The 27,229-nt window shown below is 48.2% G+C and overlaps 1 protein-coding gene across 5 annotated transcripts in view; it reads right to left on the minus strand.

Annotated features, from left to right (window-relative positions):
• macir (macrophage immunometabolism regulator) overlaps window positions 1-16,530 on the minus strand; it is a 36,686-nt gene extending 20,156 nt beyond the window's left edge. Inside the window, exons 1-2 of one of the 5 annotated variants that reach the window (XR_005461628.1) lie at window positions 15,438-15,979; window positions 5,699-5,782 (exon numbers count right to left, since the gene is read on the minus strand). Coding sequence is in view for 1 of the 5 variants with exons in the window: in XM_038805160.1 (XP_038661088.1) it covers window positions 16,161-16,183 (23 nt within the window). In the remaining 4 variants the exon portion in view is untranslated. Of the gene's footprint in view, window positions 1-5,622; window positions 5,783-15,437; window positions 15,980-16,160; window positions 16,288-16,376 lie in introns of those variants that run through there. The other 4 variants (XM_038805161.1, XM_038805160.1, XM_038805162.1 and 1 more) reach the window with 4 other exon arrangements.
• Between the last annotated feature and the right edge of the window lie 10,699 nt (window positions 16,531-27,229).

Genomic DNA, 27,229 nt, shown 5'->3' on the forward strand with positions numbered 1-27,229 from the left:
TATGAGTTATTTCCATTCGACTCTGTCGAAGGCCTTTTCTGCGTCCAGGGAGACGATCACCTCTTGTGTTCTCTCCCCGGAGGGGGTCATTATCACGTTCAGCAGGCACCTGATGTTCGCAGTAAGCTGTCTACCTTTGACGAAGCCCGTCTGGTCCTCTGTGACCACCTCAGGTACACAGTCTTCTAGCCTTTTGGCTAGGAGTTTGGCCAGTATTTTGGCATCTGCGTTCAGCAGAGATATGGGTCTGTATGACCCACATTCCGTTGGGTCTTTGTCTTTCTTAGGTATCAGCGAGATTGAGGCCTGTGCTAACGTGGGTGGCAGTGTGCCCCTAGCTAGCGAGTCTGTGAACATCTCCTGCAGGTGCGGGGCCAGCGCTGTCGCAAATTTTTTGTAGAAGTCCGCCGGGAATCCGTCCGGTCCCGGCGCCTTCCCCGTCTGCATGGAGCTAATGCTCTCCATGATCTCTCCCTGTGCTAGTGGTGCTTCCAGATCCCGTTTTCTGCCCTCTCCCACGACTGGTATGTCCAGTCCATCAAGGAACCGGTTCATCCCAGCCTTCCCCGTTGGGGGCTCTGAGGTGTACAGCTCTTGGTAGAAGGCCTTGAAGGTTTCGTTGATCCTCTCTGGTTCTGTTTCCCACGTGCCTCTGGTACCTCTGATTTGCGCAAGTTCTCTGCTGGCTGCCTGCTTTCTCAGCTGGTGTGCCAACAGGCGGCTGGCTTTGTCTCCGTGTTCGTACAGGGCCCCGCGTGCCTGGCGGAGTTGGTGTACTGCTTTCCTGGTGGAGAGCAGGTCAAAGTTCCTTTGTAATTCTTTTCTCTCCGCCAGGAGCTCTACGGTCGGGGCCTCGGAGTATTTACGGTCTACCTCCAGTATGGAGTCGACCAGCTTCTGCTTAGCCACCCTTTCCTCCCTATCTCTTTGCGCTTTGTAGGCAATGATTTCCCCTCTTAGTACGGCCTTAAGCGCTTCCCAGAACGTGGAGGGTGAGACCTCCCCATTTTGGTTGTTCTCCGTGTACTCCGCTATGGCCCGCGCTATTCTTTCGCTGAAGGCCTTGTCAGCTAGTAAGGCACTGTCCAACCTCCATGTGGGGCGCTGGGCCCTTCCCGTCTCTAGCCGCACGTCCATGTAGTGTGGAGCGTGGTCTGATATCACAATTGTGGAGTATTCCACCTTGTCTATCCCTGGAAGCACCGTTTTCCCCACCACAAAGAAGTCAATTCTGGTGTACACGTTGTGTACTGGGGAGAAGAAAGAGAATTATTTCTCCCCCGGGTGGGCGAATCTCCAGGGGTCTACTGCTCCCATCTGCTCCATATAGTGACTGAGTTCCCTTGCCATGTTTGAGGTTTTACCCGTTCTGGGGTTTGATCTGTCCGTCTTTGGGTCCTGTACACAGTTGAAGTCCCCCCCCATGATTAGTCGGTGCGTCGCTATGTCCGGGATTTCTGCCATGGTCTTTTGGATGAAGCTCGTGTCGTCCCAGTTGGGCGCGTACACGTTGACTAGGACTACCGGCGCCCCATCCAGGGCCCCGCTGACCATGACATACCGCCCCCCTGGGTCTGTAACCGTCTTTGTCGCCCTAAACATTGTCCTCTTGCCAATCAGGATCGCCACCCCCCTGGCCCTTGTCCCATAACAGGAATGATAGGTTTGTCCCACCCAGCCCTTTCTTACCCGCAGTTGGTCCTGCTCCCTCAGGTGCGTCTCTTGGAGGAAGACTATGTCAGCCCTCATGTTTCTGAGGTGGGTGAGGACTTTAGATCTCTTCACTGGGCCATTAAGTCCCCTTACGTTCCAGGTGACTATCCTGGTGGGGGGCTTCTGCCCCCTCGTTCCTGTGGGATTAACCATATTTATCTGGTGGACGCGCCCCCGCCCTCCGGGGTTTCCCTTTGTTAGGGGGCCGTCCAGGATGGCCACTATCACTGCTCTCCCCATGCGGTCGGGTCTCTACGCTCCGGGGTTTCCCCTTGTCCCGGGGGCACCTGCCATGGCCGTCCACTGTGTGTCCGCCACGCGGGTAGTCCCCTGCACTCTGGGGGGCCCCTTCGCCCACAGACTGTACTGGGTGGGTGCTTGCAGCGGTTCCCTGTTTCGAGCCCTTGTTTGTGGCACTTTGTGGCCCTGTTCCTTTTCTGGCCTCTTTTGTCCCTTTGTCCCTGCATTTCCCCTCCCTGGTCTCTCGCACCCCGGGTGCCCCCCCCCCCCCCACCCCACTCTCTCCCTTTTCCCCCCTCCCTGTGTTCCCCTCCTTTGCCCTTCTATCCCCTATTCCTGTCCCCATTTGCTCTCCCGTCTTTGATGTGTGATCCCCACCCTCCCCTGCCTGGCGCCTTCCCCCCTGTTGGGGGTGCGCTGCGGCCCTGCTTTGTTGCGTGCCCCCGTCGCTAGCTTTCCTGCTAGCACAGTGGCTCCCCTCTCGGAGGTTGCTGTCCCGCTTCTCCTCTCCCTTCTCCAATACTCCCGTTCCCTTGTGCTGGGGCCTGGCCTCCCACCTGGAGCGGTCCCTTGGGCAGTGGGTTGTTTTTTGTTCTGGGTGTTCCTGCCGGGGGGGGAGGGGGCTGGCTTTGCCTCGCCCCTCCCCACCCCCCCGTCGGCATGTCGTTTCTCTTTGCCATGGGCCCCTCGTCCCTACCTCCCATGGCGTTTTTCCAGCCCGTGCTCCTCGACGAACCTATTCGCCTCAGCAGGGGCTGTAAATAAATATTCCTTGTTTTGGTATGTGACCCAGAGTTTTGCTGGGTACAGCATACCAAAACGCACTTTGTTCTTGTAGAGAGCTGCTTTCGCTCTGTTGAACTCAGCCCGTCTCTTAGCTATGTCCGCTCCAAGATCCTCGTAGACTCGGATGGCGTGCCCGTTCCATTTGCAGGCTCTATTTTCCTTGGCCCAGCGCAGGATTGTCTCCCTATCCCGGTACCGGTGCAGTTTGGCTATGACTGCTCTCGGTTGTTCCCCTGTCTTGGGCTTCGGGCGCAGTGACCGATGAGCTCTGTCCATTTCCGGTGGGGTGGGAAAAGTGTCCCCCCCCCACAAAGGAGCCCAGCATCGCAGTCACGAATGTTGTGGGATTTCTGCCCTCGATCCCCTCTGGCAGGCCCACTATCCTAACATTTTGCCTTCTCGAGCTGTTCTCCTGGTCGTCTACCCTTCCCTTCAGGCTCCCCTGTGTTGCACCCAGTCTCGCCACTTCCCTCTCCAGGGCCGTGACCCGGTCGCTCATGTCGGTCGCTGCTTTCTCCAGCTCTTTAATGGTTTCCTCATGGGCTTCCAGTTTCTCCCCTTGGGCATTCACTTTCTCCTCCAATCTGGTCAGAGCCTGCTGCACCCCTGACATGGCCCTGGTCACTGCTGCCTGTACTGCGGCCTCTGAGTCTGCTTTCAACTCTGCCTTGATTGCCTGCAGCTGCTCCCTCACCACCTCGGCAAAGGCTGCCTTCCAATTCACGCCCCCCTGTAACCCCAGGGGAGAGGGTACCTGTCTGTCCAGCTCTTTTTGATGCGGCGATACATCCTTCCCGCCGCTTCGTGTGCTGATTTGTTCGCCCGGTTGGGGGGGGGGGGTCCCCGCTGCCGATTTGGGGGGGGGGGGGGGGTCCCCGCTGCCGCACTTCTCGACCTCCTGGTCGCTGCCTCCGGCCTGGCCCCCTCTTCGGTCCCGCACCGCTCATGGCCTGCGTTTGGGGGGGGGGGGGGGGGGGGGGGGGGGGAGGGCCTGCCGCTGCCGCACCGCTCCTGGCCTGCGTTTGGGGGGGGGGGCCTGCCGCTGCCGCACCGCTCCTGGCCTGCGTTTGGGGGGGGGAGGGGGGGGGGGGGGTTGGACCTGCCGCTGCCGAGCCCTGCCGCTAAGCCCCGCTGCCGCCGCCGAGCCCCTCTGCCGCCGAGTCCCTCTGTCGCCGCCGCCGAGCCCCTCTGTCGCCGCCGCCGAGCCCCGTCGCCGCCGCTGCCGAGTCCCGTCGCCGCCACCGAGCCCCGTCGCCGCCGCCGATGCTCCTCCGCCGACCGGCCTGCCCGGGGGGTCCCTTCCCTGCTTTCTGCCGCGTGCGGGAGCCCCTCTCCCTGCGACCGCTTCGCTCGCCGACCGGAAGTCGAGTCCACAAAATACTTCTTTAAAGTCTCTGCTAGTTCCTGGTTTCCCATGACTAATTTCCCACTTTCATCCTCGAAGGGACCAAAGGTCGGTGTTATTAAACTTTTCTTTTTCATATACTTGTAGAATTTTTCACTGTCTCTTTTTGTAGGCCTGGCTAGTTTTCTCTCCAACTTCAATTTCTCCCTTTTTATTGTTTTCAAAGCCCAGCTTTGCAGGTTTCTAAAATGTTCCCAATCTTTAGTGCTACAACCATGCACCATTGTACATCCTTTCTTTCAACTTAATACCACCCTTAACTTCTTTAGTTAATCACGGGTTGGACATCTTTCTTGTGGAGTCTTTCTTTCTCAATGGGTATATTTTGTTGAGAGTAATGGGCCAGAATTTTACATTGCTTGGGTGGGAACAGGCCCGACCTGGAAGCACGTTAAAGAGACGTCGAACATGGTCCAGACTTCACCGCGTGATAGTTCAATGAATGGGCACGTATGGGAGTTGGAAGCATGCACGTCACTAATTAAGTGGGAAATTAGGCCCATTAAGGAATCAATTAAAAGCACCTTCACGTATCCCATCTAGTTTTACAGTTGGCTGGTGTTCCAATTGATCGGGCAGCCATCACATTTTAGCTCGATCTAGGGTGGGATGAAATGTCAGGACCAAAATAAAATTTTAAAAGGTGCCTGGGGACTGAGGTCTTTTGGAGTTCAGCTGTTTGAATGTGTTGCCTGGACACAGCTCATCGCATCATGTTTAATGTGTCGAGAACTGTGGGTCTCCGCGGCAGCTGTCTGCCTTGAGGAGCTCATTGGAAGTGCAACCACCCACTACTAAGCCTTCTCGGCACATGTTTCACACTGGCTACTCATTAATTGGCTAAGCCAGTGTGATATCACGTTCCGGGGCTGATCACAGCCAGAAGCAATTCTCATGCCCGATTCCAGGCACATCAAGTGTGCGCACCTGACGGGCGCAAAATTCAGGGCATGAAATATCTCAGTGTCTGTTACTAGTCACCTGTCGTCTTACCTTTTACCCTATTTTTCTCAGTCCAATTTAGCCAATTCTGTCTTCATAAATGTAAATAAATAGCAATTACAACATTCGTTTAAGACAGTAATTTTGCGCCCTCAAATTGAATGTAAAATTCCACATGTTATGATCACTCTTATCTTAAGGATCTTTTACTATGAGGTAATTTATTAATCCTGTCTTATTATACATCACCAGGTCTAAAACAGCCTGTTTCATCTTTCAGGCCACCTTTGCCAATGTGATTCATCCAATCTATATGAAAATTAAAATCTCCCCAGGTTCAGGTGAAGGCAAGCCCTTTCACTTGCCGATTTCCTATATCCTGTGAACACTTCCCTCCACCAGCTCCACAGTCCCTTGCCCACTGCTAGGACTGGAAGTAATCCAGAGATCACCTTTGCATTTTTGTTTTTCTGCTTAAACTCCCTTTGCAAGACCTCAGATACATTTTAATCTATACTACTGGTTAGAGTACAAACCATCATGTTCACTTGCTGCTTTCTTTCCATCTGTTCTTTGTCCTGGCACCAGGGGAACCACACTGCATCTGAGATTCCTGGTTCACAACTGCAAGTAAAGAATCACACACCAGAACCACTTTCTTATCACCAAATCCTCAGTGTCCATGTTCTGCAGAGTCTGATTCAGAAGCCAAATCTTAGAACATAGAACATAGAACAGTACAGCACAGAACAGGCCCTTCGGCCCTCAATGTTGTGCCGAGCCATGATCACCCCACTCAAACCCACGTATCCACACCATACCCGTAACCCAACAACCCCCCCCCCCCCCTTAACCTTACTTTTATTAGGACACTACGGGCAATCCAGCATGGCCAATCCACCTAACCCGCACATCTTTGGACTACAATCTTCTCACATGCTGTAAAATTTGGCTACTTTCTGCCCAAATATCAGAATTCTTAGTTACAGAGTCTTACTTTCTGATATGGTACATAGAATTGCACATAAATCCAATTCAGAATCAAGCCATTTGGTCCCCAAGGCATGGTCCTAATCCGATATGCCGACCCTGTTCCTATATACCTTCACTCTCCTTTCATTCATCCACTTATCTAACCTATTCCTAATACAGAAAATAGGAGCAGGAGGCTATTCGGACCTTTGAGCCTGCTCTGTCATTATGATCATCCAACACAATAGCCTGATCCCACCACCCCCCATATATTTTGATCCCCTTCATCCCAAATGCTATATCTAACTGCTTCATGTAAACTTAGTGGGTGGAATTCTCCCATCGGGAGACAAACAGCCGACGCTGGAGTGAAACCCGGAGTGTTTCACTCCGGCGTCGGAGGCCGCTCCTCGCCCCCTATTCCCCCCCCACCCCCTGGGGGCGGTGGGGGGGGGGGGGGGGGCTAGGAGCGGCAGCACGTGAATTACACACGCCGGGCCTTGAAGCTTGTGTCAAAGCGGCGCGCCGGGAATGACGCGGCCGGCGGCGCCGAAGTGACGTCAGCCGCACATGCGCATGTTGGGCACCCATCGCGGGCCAGACATCTCCTGAGCACGCCCGTGGTGTTCGATCCTCCCTCTGCCCCCCCCCACAGGCCCCACGAACACCGGTCGCGCGCTGTTCATGCCGGCAGTGAGCAGGTTGGCGCCGGCGTGAACCGGTCGGGTTTGGCACCATCCGGGCCTGAGAACCGCCAGTTGCCGTAAGAAACGGCGAGCCGCGATTCTCCAAGCGGCCAGTCGCAAAACGCGACACGCCATTTTGAGGGGGGTGGGAGAATCGCGGCGGTGCCAGGGCGGCGTGGCGTGATTCGCCCGGCCCTCCCGTGCGGAGAATCGCGCCCAGTGTTTTGGCCTCAACTTATTTCTGTGGTCGCGAATTCCATAGGTTCACCACTCTCTGGGTGAAGGCATTTTTCCTAAACACTCTACTCCGTATCTCAGACTGTGACCCCTGGTTCTGTACACACTCACCATAGAATCATAGAATTTACAGTGCAGAAGGTGGCCATTTGGCCCATCAGGTCTGCACCGGCCCTTGGAAAGAGAATGCTACCTAAACCCACACCTCCACCCCATCTCCATAACCAAATAGCCCCACCTATTCTTTTTTGGACACTAAGGGCAATTTAGCTTGGTCAATCCACCTAATATGCACATCTTTGGACTGAGGGAGGAAACCTGAGCATCCAGACAAGGGGAGAACGTGTAGCCTCCGCACAGACAGTGACCCAAGCTGGGAATCGAACCTGGGACCCTGGAGCTGTGAAGCAATAGTGCTAACCTCTGCCGCACCATTGGGAACATCCTTCTTGCATCTACTCCATTTCATCCTATTAGAATTTTATAGGTTTCTATGAGATCCCCCTTATTATTCCACTGAATACAATCCTTACCGATTCAATCCCTCCTCAAACATTGGTATAGTCTCTGGTTCAATCATTAACTCATTAAATCTAGCAGTACATTCCACAGCCTCAAAACACTCATTTAAAACAAAATGGCTCCTATGTCCTAACTTTTATGTATTTAATCTTATATTCACACGTAACATTCCAGATCCCTCAATCATGAACAATATCTCCAACTATTTTGTACCATCTCTTCATAAATTTAAACATCGCCAGCAAATCTGTCCCAAATGCACTTGCCCACGATAGGACTAATAGGAACGCACCACAAAGTTCTTGTGGAGACAATGTCTCATCTTCAGATTGTTGACATTATACCCTCCATCCATACCGCTATACTAAATTGAATAGATTCAGAATAAATCTACCAGTTCCAAACTGAACATCCTTGAGGTGCCATGCGCACCAGAATTGTGTTGAATCATAATCAGTAACCTCATGGCCCAGTATTTTCTTTGCTCTACCATTAGCATCAAGCTCAAGGACCAACTCTGGTTCAATAAGGAGTAGAGAAGAGCGTGACTGAAGCAGCATCAGACAACTAAAAATGAGATGCAACCTCATGCTATAGAAATGATCCCACAATGGATGAATTAGATCAAAGCTCTTCAGTAGAGCCACAAGTAGGAAAGGTGGTAACAACTAATGGAGAGGAGGTGGCCATATCAGGACCACACAACATCGCGGATGTTATACTTAAGGGTGAAGTACTCCAGGACTAACTGTGCCCCTCGTTAATCTGTTTCAGAGCAGCTGGAACACTGACAACTGCCCAACAAGATGAAATAACACAGATATGTCCTGTCAACAAAAACAGATCAAATCCAAACCAGGCAGTTACTGCCCCATTTGTTTACTCTGAACCCATCAAAAGGGATAGAAGGTGTCGTCCATCTTTCTATTCAGTAGCAGTTACTCAGCAATAACCAGTTCACTGACGCTCAGTTTGGGTTCCGCCAACGCCACTCAGTTTCAGACCTCATTACAGTTTTAATTTAAGCATGAATAGAAGAGATGAATTTCAAAGCTGAGCTGAGAGTGACTGCCCCTGATATTGATCTCCTGGCAACAAGGAAAATTGAAGTTAATTAGAATCAGACGGAAAATGCTCCACTGGCTGGTTCATGGAAAGCAAACCATCTCAGCCTCAAGACATCACAACAGGAGCTCCTCAGGGTAGTGCGGAGGCCCAATCACCTTCAATAACTTTCCTAGATTAATAATGATAATAATAATCTTTTATTGTCACAAGCATGAAGTTACTGTGAAAAGCCCCTCGTCGCCACATCCCGGCACCTGTTCAGGTAAGCTGGTACGGGAATTGAACCTGTGCTGTTGGCTTTGTTCTGCATTACAAACCAGCTGTCTAGCCCACTGAGCTAACAAGGTCAGAATTAGATATGTTCGCTCGTACTGCGCATTGTAAGAGTAAGAAGTGTGGGAATGCAATAGTTATATCATATTCAATTGTAAGGGGAATAGATAGGAGTTTCTGTGGCTGCAAACATGACTCCAGGATGGTATGTTGCCTCCCTGGTGCTTGGGTCAAAAATGTCTCAGAGTGGTTAGAGGACATTCTTGGGTGGTGGGGGTGGACATGGTCATGGTACACATTGGTATGAACAACATAGGCTAAAAAAAGGATGAGGTCCTAAAAGCAGAATATAGGGAATTAGGAAGTTGAAAAGTAGAACCTCAAAGGTTGTGATCTGAGGATTTCTACAAGTACCACGTGCTACTCAAGAGTAGAAATAGCAGAATATATCAGAGGAATACATCGCTGAAGAGACAGGGAGGGTTTCAGATTCCTGGGACATTGGGATCTGTTCTGGTGGAGGTGGAACCAATACAAACTGGACGGGTTACACCTGGGCAGGACCGGGACTGATGTCCGAGGAGGAGTATTTGCTAAAGTGGTTGGGGAGGGTTTAAACTCAATTGGCAGGGGGATGGGAACCTATGCAAGGAGTCAGAGGAGGGGAAAACATGGATAAGAACAAAAGACAGAAAGGGGAATAGAGAAATCAAGGCCAGAATCAAACAGGGCCACAGTGAAAAATAATGGGAACAGGACAAGGAATATTAAAAAGACAGGCCTTAAGGTGCTTAATATGCAGACCATTCACAACAAATTGGATGAATTACTCGTACAAATAGGTGTAAACGCACATGATTTGTTGGACTATGGAAATCTGGTTGTAGGGGGACCAGGGATGGGAATTGAACGCCAGGGGTATTCAGTACTTAGGAAGGACAGACAAAAATGAAAAGGCTGTTGGGTTGCATTGCTGGTTAAATAGGAAATTAACACAATAATGAGGAGGGATATTAGCTCCGATGACTCAGAATCTCTATGGGTGGAGATGAGAAACACCAAGGGGCAAAAAACATTAGTAAGTTTGTATGTAGACCCCCAAACTGCAGTGGTGATTTTGGGAATAGCATTAAACATGAAATAAGCATGGACTGGAACTTGGCGCAGGAGCCAAAATTGGACAGGTCTCGTGTCGGGGGGGGGGGGGGGGGGGGGGGGGGGGGGGCTGGCTGGGCTTATGGGCTTGGGTGGAAATGGGAGGGGTGCACCCTTGGAGGTTTCTGCACCCGAGGGAGCGGGAGTATTCATTTTTCTCAGCGGTCCATAAGGTGTCGCGGATTGACTTTTTCATGGTGGGGAAGGCGCTGCTGGCTGGGGTTAAAGGGTCGGAGTACTTGGCAATTGCAATATCAGATCATGCTCCGCAATGGGTGAATATGATACTGGAGAAGGGGATGGTTCAGAGACCAGGGTGAAAGTTAGATGATGGACTGTTGGGGGACCGAGGGCTCTGTGACAAAATTGAAAAAGTAATTGAGGAATATATAGGTTTTAACTGCACGGTTGAGGTGCCAAAGGCAATTGTCTGGGAGGCTTTAAAGGCGGTCGGTGAGGGCTGAGGTGATCTCGTTCAAAGCTAGGCTAGACAAAGAGGAGAGATTGAAACATCAGAGGGTAATAGATGAGATGTTGGAGGTAGGCAGGAGGTGTGCAGAAGATAGGGACCCAGCGCAGTTGGAAAAGAGGAAGGATCTCCAGGCTAAGTTTGACCGACTATCTATCAGGAAGGCGGTATGCCAATTGAGGCGAGCAAGGGGGGCAGCTTACGAGCATGGAAAGAAGGCGGGCCATATGTTGGCGGGCCAGCTCCTTATGAAGGCTGCGGCAAGGGAAATTGTCCAGGTGCGGGACAGGGCAGGGAAGTTGGTGGTAGCTCTAGATCAGATTAACAAGGTCCTTAAGGAATTCTATGAGAGGTTGTACAGGTCAGAGCCACCCGAGGGAGGCGGGGAGATGCAGGAATTTCTAGATGGGCTAGAGTACCCGAGGTGAGGGGAGGGGGACAGGGCTACATTAGAGGAGGCAATAGTGGAGCAGGAGGTAAAAGATGCGATTGGGAGGATGCAGTCGGGGAAGATGGCAGGGCCGGATGGGTTTCCGGTGGAATATTATAAAAATTCAAAAATAAGCTGTGACCGCTGATGGTGAGGATGTTTGAGGAGGTGATAGGGAAGCGGTGCTACCACAAACTTTGGGGCAGGCTTCGATTTCCCTGTTACTTAAGAAAGATAAGGATCCGACAGAGTGTGGGTCGTATAGGCCCATATCACTTTTAAACATAGACGCAAAGATATTGGCGAAGGTACTGGCAGGTAGGCAAGAGGAGTGCCTCCCGAAGGTGATAGGTGAAGATCAGACGGGGTTTGTGAGAGGGAGGCAGCTCTTTTTGAACATTTGAAGGGTATTGAACGTGGTTATGGTACCGATGGAGGGGAAGGAAACAGAGGTGGTTGTGGCATTGGACGCCGCGAATACGTTTGACCGGGTTGAATGGGGTACTTGATGGCAGTTCTAGAGCGGTTTGGAATTGGACCCAGATTTGTGGACAGGGTAAAGCTATTGTATAAGGAGCCGAGGGCCAGTGCCTGCACAAATAATATCAGCTCAGAATACTTTTCTCTCCACCGTGGGTCTAGGCAGGGATGTCCTATGTCCCCCCTGCTGTTTGCATTCGCGATTGAGCCATTGGCCATCACATTAAGAAGTTTGGGGGTATGGAAAGGGATAGTGTGGGGGGGGGATACAGCATAGGGTGTCCTTATATGCCAATGACTTGTTATTATACGTGTCGGAATCAAGTATGTCAATAGGGGGAATACTGGAGCTGCTTCGGTTGTTTGGGTCTTTCTCAGGGTACAAATTAAATCGAGATAAGAGTGAATATTTTGAGGTGTCTTGGCCAGGGGTGGGGGCAGGGGTTGTCATTCTGTAAGGCATGGACTCACTTTAGATACCTGGGGGTGCAGGTTGCTCAAGATTGGGGGGAGCTCCATAGGTACAGCATTTCTAGTTTGGTTGGGGGGGGGGGGGGTGGTGAAAGCTGATCTGGCAAGGTGGGATGGTCTTCCTCTGTCACTGGCGGGTTGGGTACAGGCGGGTAAAATGAATGTGGTGCCGCGATTCCTGTTTATTTTTCAATGCCTGATGATTTTCCTGCCAAAGGCATTTTTTAGAGAGATTGAAGGGATGATTACCTCATTCATATGGGGAGGGAAGGTGGCCAGAATTAAAAAGGTGCTAGTACAGAGAGGAAGGCAGGCAGGGGGTTTGGGTCTTCCGAACCCGACGTATTATTACTGGGCGCGAATGTGGAGAAGGTACGGAGCTGGGTCAGAATTGAGGAGAGTTTGGGTCGGGATTGTAGGCGCTAGCGACAGCACCACTCCCGACGGTCCCGGGGAGGTACTCAGGGAGTCCAGAATTTGGAGGCAGTTTTGACAGCACCTCGGGTTGGGGGCAGGGTCAAGGGAAATGCCGATTCGGGGGAACCATAGATTTGAGCCAGGGAAGTGGGCTGGAGATTTTCGGAGATGGGGGAAGAAAGGAATTAGGACACTAAAAGATTTGTTTCTTGGGGGCCATTTTGCGGGATTGAAAGAGCTGGGAGCGAAGTGTGGGCTGGAGCAGGGGGAAATATTTAGATACATGCAGGTCCGAGACTTTGCCTCGTTGATCGCCCGAAGGCGGATCCTGTTAGAGTGGAGATCAACCTTTCCACCCTGGCATGGTGGTGGACCTGCTGGAATTCTTGACGCTTGAAAAGGTCAAATTTGAACTCAAGGGAAGGATGGAGGGGTTCTACAATTCATGGGCGTTAATCATTATGCACTTTCGAGAATTGGATCACACTGAACATTAGGGGACTGGGAGGGTTGGAGGAGAAGGACTTGTGTTAATGGTGACGATGGGTGATTACCGATTCATTTCTGTGATTTGTTGATAACATGGGGGCTAATGTTGGGGTGGTTTGGTGAGAGGATGGGATCGTTGTTATTTATATGGGGATTGACATTACATTCATTACTGATTATTGTTTATTGTTGTGTGTAAATTTGGGAGAAAATGTGAAAAAGGAGAATAAAAAAATATTTTAAGAAAAATAACATGAAATAAGCATGAAGGTGCAGCAGGCGTTAAAGGCAGCAAATTGTATGTTGGCCTTCATCGCGAGAGAATTGGAGTGCAGGAGCAGGGATACTTTGCTGCAATTATACAGGGCTTCTATGAGGCTACAGGTGGAATAGTGTGTGCAGTTTTGTCTCCTTAGGAGGAAGGGTATTCTTGCTCAAGAGGGAATGCAATGAAGGTTTACCAGACTGATTCTGGGATGGAGAGATCGAGCCGATTAGGATTATATTCACTGGAGTGTAGAAGAACGAGGGGGCATATCAAAGACATCTATAAAATTCTAATAGGATTAGGCAGGGTAGATGCAGGAAGGATCTTCCCAATGGTGGGGAGTCAAGAACCAGGGGGTCATAGACCAAGGACACAGGGTAAACCATTTAGGACTGAGATGAGGAGAAATTGCTTCACCCAGAGGGTGATGAGCATGTGGAATGCACTACCACAGAAAGCAGTTGAGCCAAAACATTATATGTTTTCAGGGAGTTCAGGCAGAACGGATCAAAGGATATTGGGGGGGGGGGGGGGTAAAGTAATAATGGGGACAGGTTACGGAATTGGAAAATCAGCCATGATCATAATGAATGGCAGAGCAGGCTTGAAGGGCAAAATGGCCTCCTCCTATTTCCTATGTTTCTATGATTGCCGTGTTCAGTATCATTAGCACCTTCTCAGAATGAAGCTGCACCTTCCCACATACATCGAGGCTTGGGCTGATAAGTGACAAGTAACATTCATACCAAACAAGTTTCAGTCAATGGCCATCTCAAACAAGAGAAAATTCAACAGCATTACCATTGCCAAATCCTTCATCATCAACATCTTGGTCGATCACCATTGACAGGAAACCAAACTGGACAAATGATATAAATACTGTGGTATTCTGTAGCAAGTGATTCACTCCCAGTCTCCCCTAAGCCATTCACAAGGAACAAATCATGAATGTGATGCAACACTTTCCATTTGGGTACAGCTCCAACTATACTTATGAAGCTCAAAAGCAGCTAGGAATAATAGTTTGGTTCAGCACAATTGACACCCCATCCATCACCTTAACATTCATTTCATCCTTCCTCTGATGGTGTACCATGGCTGCAGTATGCACTGCAGCACCAACTTTTCTTCAACAGCACCTCCCAAAACTGTAACCTCACCTACCAAGGACAAAAGCATGAGGCCATCAACACCCTGCCAGTTCCCCTTCAAGCCACACGTCAACTATCACCAAAGTGCACAGCAGTTTGAAACTGACGACTCACCACCACCTTCTCAAAGACAATTAGGAATGGATAATTAATGCTGGCCTTGCCAACGATGCCTAGGTTCTTTTTTTTGTGGGGGGGGGGGGGGGGGGGGGGGGGGGAAGAGAAACCATCAGTCCTTAATTTTCTCTGTTGTAATGAAAGTTCTCTCTGTTGTAAATTAAAATAGTCCCAATTTTTCCAAGTCCTTTATTTGTATTCTCAGACTGGGTGGTATCCCAATAAATCAGCATTTACTTAAGATCCTTCCTATGTTAAGATCCAAACCTATGCCCAGGACTCCAACTGTTACCTTGCTACATAAACACTTACTTTGAATCCATTTGAATCCAATTTAATTCAGTCTATTGTATTCTATCGTTTTTGCCATGCAGCTCAATGTTCCATTAGTTCTTTTTAACACCGTCATCCAATTGAGGTGCTGATTTAAATGCTTTGCGAGACTGAAACCCAAACTCCTCTGCTCTTCCGCATCAGCCCAGTAAACATGCTGCCATTGGATACACTGAGGATCCATGGAAACACACCTCATTCTCATGATTGGAGAGCCTCCCCTTACAGACACTCCTTTGTGTCTTACTTTAAGACTGTAGACAGTGCTAGTCTAGAACTTCCATGAGCATTAAACTTTCAGAAGAATCAAATTTATTCATTCACTTCACACAAGGATTGATATTAGGGGAAAGACTCCTCTCCAATGGTACTAAACACCTGGAAGGTCTAACCTTCACTCTGCTGCCTTCTCACATGCCACTAACATCTTAGAGATCAAAACAGAAGAAATTGTTTTGTCACGCTGGACGCTACCAGCACTATCATAGCCTCACTCAACAATTCTAGACAAATTCTCATGAAGGAAACTTTCGGATCTGCAAAGTTTACGGTGTGTTGGTTAATCAGATTAACAATGGAGGAATCTACAAGCTGCCACTTGTACATGGAATGATCCCAGCACCAAATACTTCCAGCGACATCCTCAATTATGATTTTATTTGGTAATTAAACTTCAAACACTCCATTCTGGAGCTAGAAATCCAGAGAAATATCACAAAAGGTCAAATGTATAAGCCAATCTTACGAAATTCCTCTCAACAAATGAGATATTTGAAGGTAGAAAGATGTAGAAAGATTACAAAAATGGCATACCTCTTTATATCTAGGGCAATGTGGTCAAAAAGTGTGTGGTTGACAGGACGTGCCCAGGATCAAGTGCTGGTTGATAGGGCGAATGATGTGTTCTGTCCTTTAAATTAACGTGCACTCATACAAATAACTATTTCTATCAGCCACAGGCCACATTTCTCCATGACCAATTTCACTGATTGCGTTCTAACTGCATTATATTTTTAGCATTATTACGTATCATATCCATGATGCAGCGTTTGAGTGTAGCCAACAGGTTAGGAATACAAGGGTGTAAGATGCACAATTTATTTTTCACTTCCGGCTGCTCTCAAATTAACGATCATGAATTACTATCTTACTCGATGAACACTGAAAAACGAGCCCATTCGGGATTACAATACTTAAACCCCCAGCCCATGTATCAAGATGGTCCAATGGGAGTTGCAGACAGCAATAAAAAGCAGCAGCCTCTCCTCAGACTTTGAATTTACTGGGCCAGCTCCACGTTATTGTACACCTCGTCACCGGTTCCTGTGTCTACACAGCCGTTCCAAAATAAACGACATTGGAATATATTATTATTCCCAGCTCACTTGGTCAGAGTGTTTGGGGGGGGGGGGGGGGGGGGTGTACTCCGCCCAGAACGAGCCCAATCTTCAAATGCTGACCTCCAATATTGTTCAATGTCCACACGATCGGCCAGCAGCTCCTACCTTGTCCCCCTTTCCACCCCAGCGAACTAACCTTAGACCAAGGCAGCTGAACATGCCTCACACAAGACACCCGAGCAAATCAAGTTGGTCATTTCCTTCGTCGATTTCAACCCATTCCCCATCCGCGACTATTTGATGTCCTCGCATAGGGGCGTTTTTTATTAAATACAATAACAGCGTGGATCATTTCGGGTTTTATTTATTTTTTTTAAAAAGAGGGGAAATTGGGAAGCAAAAAGAAACCAACCTGATGGCGAATGACTGAAATATCGATCGGCTTCCAGCTCCCGAGCCGGTGACCGCGAGAATGCTGGAAACAGGAAGAAAAGAGAAAGCAGAGGGAGTTCAGTTGTGGCAGTGGAGAGCTCCCAGATCCGTCACATGATTCTGATGTAAAAAGACATGGCAGCCCCTAGGAATTGCAATCTGTTACTAATGGATTAAACAAGACTGCACTCACACTTGGCGTTTGGGGAAAACATTGGGGGGGGGGGGGGGGGGGGATGTTTAATGAGTGAGCTATTGCTAAACTCGCCCAGTTTCTTTATAGTTAGTACAATGTATTGCAAGGCCACCACTAGAAATTTGATAACAAATCCCATTTTCTGCTGTTCCTATATGCCATAGAATCACTATAGTGCAAAAGGAGGTCATTCGGCCCATCGGGTCTACACCGACCCTCCGAAAGAGCACCATACCTAGGCCTACTACCCTACCCGATCCCCGAAACACCACCTAACCTGCACATCTTTGAAAACTAAGGCTCAATTTCACTTGGCCAATTCACCTAACGTGCAAATCTTTGGACTGAGAGAGGAAATCGGAGCACCCAGAGGAAACCCACGCAGACACAGGAACAACGTACAAACTCCATACAGTGACCCAAGGTCAGAATTGAACCTTTGCGTTGTGAGGCAGCAGTGATAACCACTATGCCACCAGTATATTTATATAGTTAATATATAATTGTCTCCCTTTTCCTGTCCCACCAGGTATATTTTAGGTGGATAAATAAAACTTGAAATGTGGGATAATAGAATTCAAGTGGAACTTGATAATTCATGATTAAGTCTAGAGCAAGGAAAACCAGTGCTGGTGAATGGGACTTATACACGCAAACACTACATGCTCCATGTTATGTATTCCATTTATAAGATGTATTAAATAATTAATACAAGTTACATTTAATTTTGCAAGTCAATTCATGGAAGCCTTCAGTCATAGAAAAAGGCTATTTGGCCTATCATGCCTGTGCTCATGAAAGTGCTCTTTCTTCATCCCCATTTGTTAATAACCCTGCAAGTTGTTGGTCGTCATGTACTTGCCAAACTCCTGTTAATATTTGTGGTTAAGCTTCCACCACTCTTTCAGGGAGAACATTCCAAATCTTAAAAGTTCTCTCCAACTCTTAATTTTGCAAATGATTTTAAACACATGACCTCTAGTTATGGACTCACTCGCCCAAGGTTTTCTCTAACAACTTTATCAAAACCTTTCATCATTTTGAAAAACTCTATGATGACAACTCTTAAAGTTCTCTATTCCCAGGAGAACAGTCTAACTTCAAATCATAGAATCTCTGCAGTGTAGAAAGGGGCCATTCAGCCCATCGAGTGCGCAACAACCCTCTGAAAAGGCACCTGACCTAGACCTACTCCTCTGTCCTACACATCCCTGGACACCAAGCAAAAACATTATCGTGGCCAATCCACCGAACCTGCATGTCTTTGGACTTCTTCAACTTCTCTGCATACCTTACGTCCCACAACCCTGGTAACATCCTGGTAAACTTTCTCTGTACTTTCTCAGTCCTTTACATCTTTCCTTTAGTGCGGTGCCCAGAATTGTTCATAATATTCTGGCTGAGACCTAACCAGCAATTATAAAGTTCTAACATTATATCTTTGCTTTTGTATAACGTGACACTTTGGAAACACCTTCAGAAAGTCCTGAACGAGAGTGTGTTGCCGAATGATACCAATGACATGGGTTAAAATCCTATACTGGAAAAAGTGAGTCCAACAGGTCAACGCGATGGCCTTAATGTTTGGGTGAGGAGTTTGCACGCTTTTTCTTCTCATTTTCAGTCCACATCTTTGGCTTGCTGTAATGCAGAGAGCAGTTGTAATGACTTACTGGGTCCCCTGCAAGTGTCAATAAGATCATGGCTGATCTTTTACTTCATCGCCACTTTCCCCAGTTTCCATTAATATTCTTAATATGTACAAATCTATTGGTCTCAGTCTTGGACATACTCGATGGTCGAGCCTCTATGGCCCTCTGGGCAGAGAATTCCAAAGTTTCACCACCCATTAGTGAAGAAATTCCTCCTCACCTCAGTCCTAAATGGCTTGCCCTTATTTTGAGACTGTGTCCCCTGGTTCTATAGACCACAGGCCAGGGGAAACATCCTTCCTGTATCTACTCTGTTGAGGCCTTAAAATAATTTTGTATGTTTGAATCACATCATCTCTTATTCTTCTAAACTGCAGAGAATAAAAGCCCAGTCCATTTAATCTTTCCACAAAGGGACAATCTCCCCAAAAGGAATTAGTTTGGTGGGCCTTTGTTGTATTCCCTCTATGGCACTCTATTGAGGCAATGTGAGAGTTTAAGAGAATAAATTTGAAGGGTAAACATCACATTTTTCAGTCTAAAGAAAGTTAAAAAACAGGTCTCCTAGTGGGACAAGCCAGGGTAGTAAATTAGGGCGGTTAGTAACTGGTTAAGACTGTTTCCTGAAACAGGAGAGGCTGAGAGTATAAAACAGCCTCAAAATTGCAGTCTGCATGGAGTGGGGTTGGTTAGCTCAGTTGGCTCTATGGCTGGTTTGCTTGTGATGCAGAGCAATGTCAACAGCGTGGGTTCAATTCCCATGCCAGCTTAGGTAATCCATTGAGGCCCCTTCCTTGAGGTATAGTGACCCTTAGCTCAATCACCACCAGTCAGCTCTCTCGCGAAAAGGGAGAGCAGCCTATCGTCCTTGGGGAGTATTGTGACTTGAATTTCATTTTGATAGCTGCAGTGAATGAGTTAGGGGTGAGGAGGGAGGTATTACTGTGTCTTGTTTCCATTACTTTATCCACTGGTCAATGGGGGCAAGAGCAGACCAAGACCAGGAGTTTGGAGCTAGGTTGCAACAGTCCTACAACATTGCGTGAACACGCCCCGGTGTAATATCATAGGTAGGTGAGCATTTCTCTCTTCTAACTTTTCGGACTTGCTTTGAGATTGAAGGCTGGGTAGAAACATGTTAACATGAAAAGAAAAGGTCAGTAGTAAAATCAAAAATAAGTTGAAAATTATTATTAAATCTAATTAAATAAATTAGGGATGCAGGCCCATGCAATGTGCTGTAGCTGCAGCATGTGGGAGCTGGTGGGCCATATTGTGGTTCATAGTGGCCACACCTGTAGCAGGTGTTCGTTGCTCGAGGAACTTCAGCTCAGGGTGAGGATCTGCAGTCTGAGCTTCAGATATTGTGACACATCAGGGAGGAGGAGTTACCTGGACACTATGTTTCAGGAGCAGTCACACCCCTTAGATGAACTATGTTGAATTCAGTCAGTGTCAGGGGCAGGAGGCTGTGACCACAAGTGAGGCAGGGAGAGAGATCCAAGAGGTGGAACTGCAGGAGCCTTGGCTCTTTCCCTTGTCCAAAGGGTTTGCGATTCTTGGATGAGAGCGGGGACTAGGGAGGATGTGCGAACTGATCATAGCACATGGTACAGGAAGCCATTCAAGTGGGGGGAGAAAAGAAATGTAGTTGGTGATAGTATAATTAGATGAATGGACACTGTTCTCTGTAGCCAGGATCAAGAGCCTTGAAGGCTGTGTTGCCTCCCTGGTGCCAGGGTTAGGGCTGGAGGGGGAGGAGGCTGTTGTTGTGGTCCACGTAGGTACAAACAACATAGAATGAGGAAAGATATTCTGCACAGAGAGTTTGAGGAGCTAGGCACTAAATTAACCAACACAACCTCCAAGGTTATAATCTCTGGTTATCACCTGAGCCATGCGCAAATTAGCATAGGGTGCATGAAATTAGAGAGATGAATACGTGGTTCAGACTGGTGTGGGAGAAGTGGGTTTCTGTTCATGGAGCACTGGCATCAGTATTGGGCAAAGTGGGGCCTGTACCAGTGGAATGGCTTACACCTGAACCATGCTGGGACCAGTGTTCTTACAAACTGCTTAACTAGGGAAGTAGAGGGCTTTTAAAAAAAAAATAATTTTAATTGAAAAATTTTGTATTTATATAACAATGAACCGCAATAAAATACCAACACTAACAATAATGATAAGTCATAAACATTCGCCCATCCTCAATGAACAAAACATATTAACAACTTAAATTAACACAATATTAAGTTAAATTACCATTAAAAAAAGAAACAATAATAAAGAACACCCCCGCCTCCCCCTTCCACTCTTCCCCCCTCCCACCCTTCACCCCCTTCCACCCTTTCCCCCCATTCCACCCCCCCCCCCCTTCCACCCCCCCCTCCTTCCACCCTTCCCCCCCTCCTTCCACCATTCCCCCCCTCCTTCCACCATTCTCCCCCCCCCCCCCCACACCATTTCCCCCCCTTCCACCCCCCCCCCCCCCCCCCCCCCCCGGGTTGCTGCTGCTATTGACCAGGATACCTATCTTTGAGCCAGAATGTCCAGAAAAGGCTGCCACCGTTTATAGAACCCTTGTACTGATCCTCTCAGGGCAAATTTGACCCTCTCCAATTTTATAAATCCCGCCATGTCACTGATCCAGGTCTCCACACTTGGAGGCCTCGCATCTTTCCACTGCATCAAGATCCTCCGCCGGGCTACTAGGGACACAAAGGCCAAAACACCGGCATCTTTCGCCTCCTGCACTCCCGGCTCGGCCGCAACTCCAAAAATCGCGAGTCCCCAACTTGGATCCAACCACCCGTGACACCGTTCCCGCCACCCCCTTCCAGAATTCTTCCAGTGCCGGGCATGCCCAGAACATATGGGCATGATTCGCTGGGCTCCCCGAACACCTGTGCACCTGTCCTCACCCCCAAAGAACCTGCTCATCCGAGTCACAGACATATGGTCCCGATGCAGCACCTTAAATTGGATGAGACTAAGCCTCGCACATGAAGAGGAAGAGTTGACCCTCTCCAAGGCATCCGCCCATGTCCCATCCTCTATCTGCTCCCCTAGTTCCCCCTCCCATTTAGCCTTCAGCTCCTCCACTGACGGCTCCTCCACCTCCTGCATTACCTTATAAATGTCAGACACCTTCCCCTCTCCGACCCACACCCCCGAAAGAACTCTGTCCATCGCCCCCCGCAGCAAAGGAAATTCCTCCACCTGTCGCCTAGCAAACGCCTTTACCTGCAAGTATCTGAATATGTTCCCTTGGGGGAGCCCAAATTTATCTTCCAGTTACCCCAGGCCCGCAAACCTCCCGCCAATAAACAGGTCCCTCAATTTACTGATAACCACCCTATACCACCCCCTAAATCCCCCATCAGTGTTCCCCGGGATGAACCTGTGATTTCCACCTAATGGGACCTCCATCGAGCCCCCTGTTTCCCCCCATGCCGTCTCCACTGTCCCCAGATTCTTAGGGACACCGCCACCACCGGGCTCGTGGTATACCTCTTAGGAGAGAGCGGCAACGGCGCCGTTACCAAGGCACCCAGGCTCGTACCTCTACAAGACGCCATCTCCATTCTTTTCCACGCCACCCCCCCTCCCCTCCATCAGCCATTTACGCACCATTGACACATTGGCCGCCCAATAGTACCCCAAAAGGATGGGCAGCGCCAGCCCGCCTCTATCCCTCCCTCGCTCCAGGAAAACCCTCTTCACTCTCAGAGTCCCATGCGCCCACACAAAGCTCAAAATACTGCTAGTCACCCTCCTAAAGAAGGCTCTGGGGATGAAGATGGGCAGGCACTGAAAGAGGAACAAGAACCTCGGCAGCTCCGTCATTTTGACGGACTGCACCCTCCCCGCCAACGACAATGGCAGCATGTCCCACCTCTTGAACTCCTCCTCCATCTGATCCATAAGCCTGGCGAAATTACGCTTGTGAAGAGTCCCCCAGTCCCTGGCCACCTGCACCCCCAGGTACCTAAAACTCTAGTAGAGGGCTTTGAAGGACTTCCTCAGTCAGGAAACCAAAGAAATTTGGCATGTCCACATTAAACCTTACCAACTTTTACAGATGCACTATAGAAAGCATCCTATCGGGCTGCATCATAGCCTGGTATGGCAGCTGCTCGGCCCAGGACCGCAAGGAACTTCAGAGAGTCGTGAATACCGGCCAGTCCATCACACGAACCTGCCTCCCATCCATGGGCTCCATCTACACCTCCCGCTGCCGGGGGAAAGCGGGCAGCATAATCAAGGATCCCTTCCACCTGGCTTACTCACTTTTCCAACTTCTTCCATCGGGGAGGAAATTCAGAAGTCTGAGAACACGCATGAACAGACTCAAAAACAGCTTCTTCCCCACTGTCACCAGACTCCTAAATGACCCTCTTATTGACTGACCTAATTAACACTACACCCTGTATGCTTCAACCGATGCCAATGCTTATGTAGTTACATTGTATCTTGTGTTGCCCTATTATGTATTCTCATGTATTTTCTTGAATTTTGTTTAATTCCCTTTTCTTCCATGTACTGAATGATCTGTTGAGCTGCTTGCAGAAAAATACTTTTCACTGTACCTCGATACACGTGACAATAAACAAATCCAATCCAATCCAATCCAAATAGAGGGGGGCCCGGTTCTGTAGCAGGGATATACAAGCTTACAAAGCAAAAGGATATGGCAGCATTACAAGGCAGCTATTTAGGTAATGATACCCTGTGTGACAGGAAGGGACAGAATGCACAAACATAAAAAAGCAGCAAATAGAGTCAAAAAGGGAAAAAATGGTAACAAGGCAAATTTAATGACTCTTTACATTTGGCACAAAGTAAATGAATTAACTGCACAAATTGAGGTTAATGGATATGATCTTATAGCCATTACAGAGACGTGGTTACAAGGAGATTAAAACTGGGAACTAAATATTTTGGGGTATGTGACATTTTGTAAGGACAGGCAGAAAGGAAAAGGTGGTGGGGTAGCTTTGTTGGTATGGGATGGGATAAGTACAATAGCTAGAAATAATCTTGGATTGGAAGATGTAGAATCCATATGGGTGGAGGCAAGAAATAACAAGGGGAAGATGACACTGGTGGGAGTAATCTATTGACACCAAACAGTAGCTACACTGTCGGATGGAGAATAAATGAGAATATAATAAAGATATGCAAAAAAGGCGGTACTTTAATCAAAGGTGATTCTAATCTTCATGTAGATTGGGAAAATCAAATTGACAGAGGTAGCCATGAGGAAGAATTCATAAGAGTGCATTCGGCAGTTCCCTAGAACAGTATGTTGTGGATCCAACCAGGGATCAGGCTATTTTGGATTTGGTAATGTTAAATGAGGCAGGTTCAATAAACAATCTCAGAGTAAAAGATCCCCAAGGAAGCAGTGACCATAACACAGTAGTATTTTGCTTTCAATTTCAGAGTGAGAAACTTAGGTCAGAAGCATCTGCGCTACACTTAAATAAGGATAATTAGAGACAGAGGGGCATTCAGAGTAAAGGACATGTATATGGATAATAGGCTGAAGGCCATGCAGAAGCTCAAGAGACTCCAACTCCGGAAAGGTATCCAACTCAGATATCTGCAGCTGTGCGACTTCCTCCACAAAGAGACAAAAACGTTCCCCTGGAGAACTGGACAGATACAATGGTAGAGCTGGACTGGTTAGGGGGTCAACCAATGTGGCAACATTTATGGACGACTCATGAAAAAGGTCAGGATCTCAATGGAAGAGACCAGGCAGAAATGGTGGAGGAGCTGGGCATGGAGATATGGGGAGGACTCTGGATTGAGGAGCTGCATGTGATCAACTGCACCTCCTCATGTGCTGGTCTAAGCCTGCTGCTGCTCAAGGTGATGCACAGAGCACATCTTACTAAGACACCTCTAAGACTGCATTCTGAGCAGTCCTATCCAGTGTCTGAGGTGAGTGGTAACCTTGGCACAGGCCTCTAATCATTGGCAGTGAACTTCAGCTCTGCAGATTTAATTGGCACAATTTACTAGTCAATGAAGGGTGAGGTTGCATGCATATCAAGCAAATGACCGACTCTCGTGACAGATGAGGCACAGCAGATTAGAATGAAGCTTGCAATTCAGATGACAAATGTATACCTGACAGTGCTGCCTGCGTGGGGTTGTACTCACATTACAGTCATACTTACCGAAATGAGAGGGTCTTCATGAGGCAGGGATGCAACCTATTTGAGTCCCCTACTCTGACCGTGCAGGCTGACTTCTCATGGTACGCCACTGAGGAACCTCACAGTGACCATCTGCGATGAACGTCTGTCTGTATTCATTCTGTTCCACCCATTTTCCAGCTCCTGCTAAGGAGAGGCAGTCCCTCAGCAACAATTTGAGCGCAAGGACACCAGAAGTTTTGGCTGCATACCAGCCTCCAGACCCCCTTCGAGCACGGGGCATCCCAAACCGCCATGGGTCCACACCGTTCCATTACCGCAATCCCCCTTATCTTTATATCTAACGATGAAACACCTGCCCCACCCAACTTGTCCTCAATCTCGACTGATCTGCAACCCTCAGATGTGTCCCTTGCATAAACATCACATGTGCGTTCAAACTCTTAAGTGGGCAAAGACAAAGGACGTCTTGATCAGCCCATTAAGTCCCCTAATGTTCCAAGAGACCAGTCTGGTCAGAGGGGTCCAAGCCCCATCCTGATCAGCCATATCCACGTTTCAATGGACATACTTTGTGGCCTGCATTCCCTCGATCCCTTCAGGCAGCCCCAGGTTCTGTCTCCTCAAATGATCCTCCAGGTCATTGACCTTCCCTCTCAAATTTTTATGATCCTTCGTCATCAACATTTCTACCTCCAACAAGCCAATATGATCTTCATGGTCAGCCACCGTCTCCTCTAACATTTGGACCGATGCATTCTGTGCCTCCAGCTTCTGCTCCACTTCAGGGCAGCCCGAATCAGCTCTGCCACCATGGCCAGATCCTCTGAAACCACCTTCCTTTGCTGCTTAAACTAGGCTGCCAGGAATTCCACCAACTGCTCTGTTGACCATTGTGTGAGCAACAACGCCACAAGTCCCCCAATGCCATCTTTATCCCTGCTGCATCATGAGAGTCCACCTGGTTCGAATGGTGCCCCTTATTTGTTGCACTCCTGATTTGGTAATTCTTTGACATCACCCCACCGAAGGAGAATAACTTAAGTCTTTGATATTCCTACTTTTTCCACACACAAGAGCCCCGTAAAACGGACAAAAAGAGCTAAAGAATCGTACCTCAGACAGGAGCTACCTTATGTGCGACCACTCACTCCACGGCTGCCACTGGAAATTCCTTTCCACACATATAATGTTTTTACAGTCCTTTATGTTTTCCGTTACTTGGTGCCCCTTTGTTGGATTCCAAAATGCTCCATCCTCAGATTTACCACTTTTTCTCACAATCTTATAAGCCACTTCCTTTGAACAGGGTGAATTGTGACAAGGACGCAGGGATCCTACAGCAAGATCTGGACAGGTTGGGCGAGTGGGCAAATCAATGGCAGATGCAGTATAATTTGGATAAGTGTGAGGTTATTCATTTTGGAAACAAAAACAGGAAGGCAGATTATTACCTGAATAGTTGCAAATTGCGAGACGGGAAGTGTGCAGCAGGACCTGGGTGTCCTTGTGCACCATTCGCTGAAGGTAAGCATGCAAGTGCAGAAGGCAGTAAAGAAGGCTAATGGTATGTTGGCCTTCATTGCAAGAGGTTTCGAGTATAGAAGCAGGGATGTGTTGCTGCAATTGTACAGGGCCTTGGCGAGGCCACACTTGGAGTATTGTGTGCAGTTTTGGTCTCGTTCTCTGAGGAAGGATGTTCTTGCTCTCGAAGGAGTGCAGCGAAGGTTTACCAGACTGATTCCAGGGATGGCGGGACTATCATCTGAGGAGAGATTAATGAGGTTTGGATTGTACTCGCTGGAGTTCAGAAGAATGAGGGGGGATCTTATAGACATTTATAAAATTATAACAGGATTCGACAGAGTAGATGCAGGTAAGATGTTACCAATGATGGGTGTGTCCAGAACCAGGGGTCACAATCTGAAGATTCAGGGTGAACCATTTTGGACAGAGATAAGGAGACACTTCTTCACACAAAGAGTGGTGAGCCTGTGGAATGCATTACCACAGGAAGTAGTTGATGCTAAAACTTTGAATATATTCAAGAGGCGGCTGGATATAGCACTTGGGGAGAATGGGATCAAAGGTATGGGAGAAAGCAGGATTAGACTATTGAGTTGGATGATCAGCTATGATCGTGATGATTGGTGGAGCAGGCTCGAAGGGCCAAAAGGCCCCCTCCTGCTCCTAATCTTCTATGTATCTATGTATGTATCAAATGCAATCTTTAACTTCTATTGTGCGCCATGATTGATTCACCTTTCCTGTTGGGCTTTTGTGTCTTAGAGGAATGTATGTTTGGTGTGGACCATGTAATACCTCTTTAAATACTAGCCACTGCCTAATTCTATTACCTAATTACCACTGCCTAATTTAAGTGTATTTCCTAATTCACCATAGCCACTGGCCCATCATACTTTCATGGTTTCCTTTGTTCAGTTTTAGGGACCTAGTTTAAAGTTTCAAACCCAATTTAAAATTCCACAATATTGCAGTCACTATTCCAAACCGACCACTCCTTTACAGCAAGATTATTCATTAGCCTTATTCACTAAGTAATACTAAATCTAAAATAGCCCAATCTCCAGTTGGTTCTTCAACACATCGTTCCAGAAATGCTTTGCGAACACATTCCAGTCTTTCATTTTTCACAGCATTAGTTAATTATGTTTACCCAGTTTCTATGTTGTAGCCACCTGGGGTGGCCACGTCCCGATTCCAAAATGGATGCCTGCAAAGAGTGTAGGGAAAATTGGTCAGCTACAGGGAACACAAGCAGGTGCAAGGTTTCCTGTGTATTAGGAGTTGCAGAACC

This window comes from Scyliorhinus canicula, chromosome 8 (genome assembly GCF_902713615.1).
Source record: "Scyliorhinus canicula chromosome 8, sScyCan1.1, whole genome shotgun sequence".
Taxonomy (NCBI): Eukaryota; Metazoa; Chordata; class Chondrichthyes; order Carcharhiniformes; family Scyliorhinidae; genus Scyliorhinus; species Scyliorhinus canicula.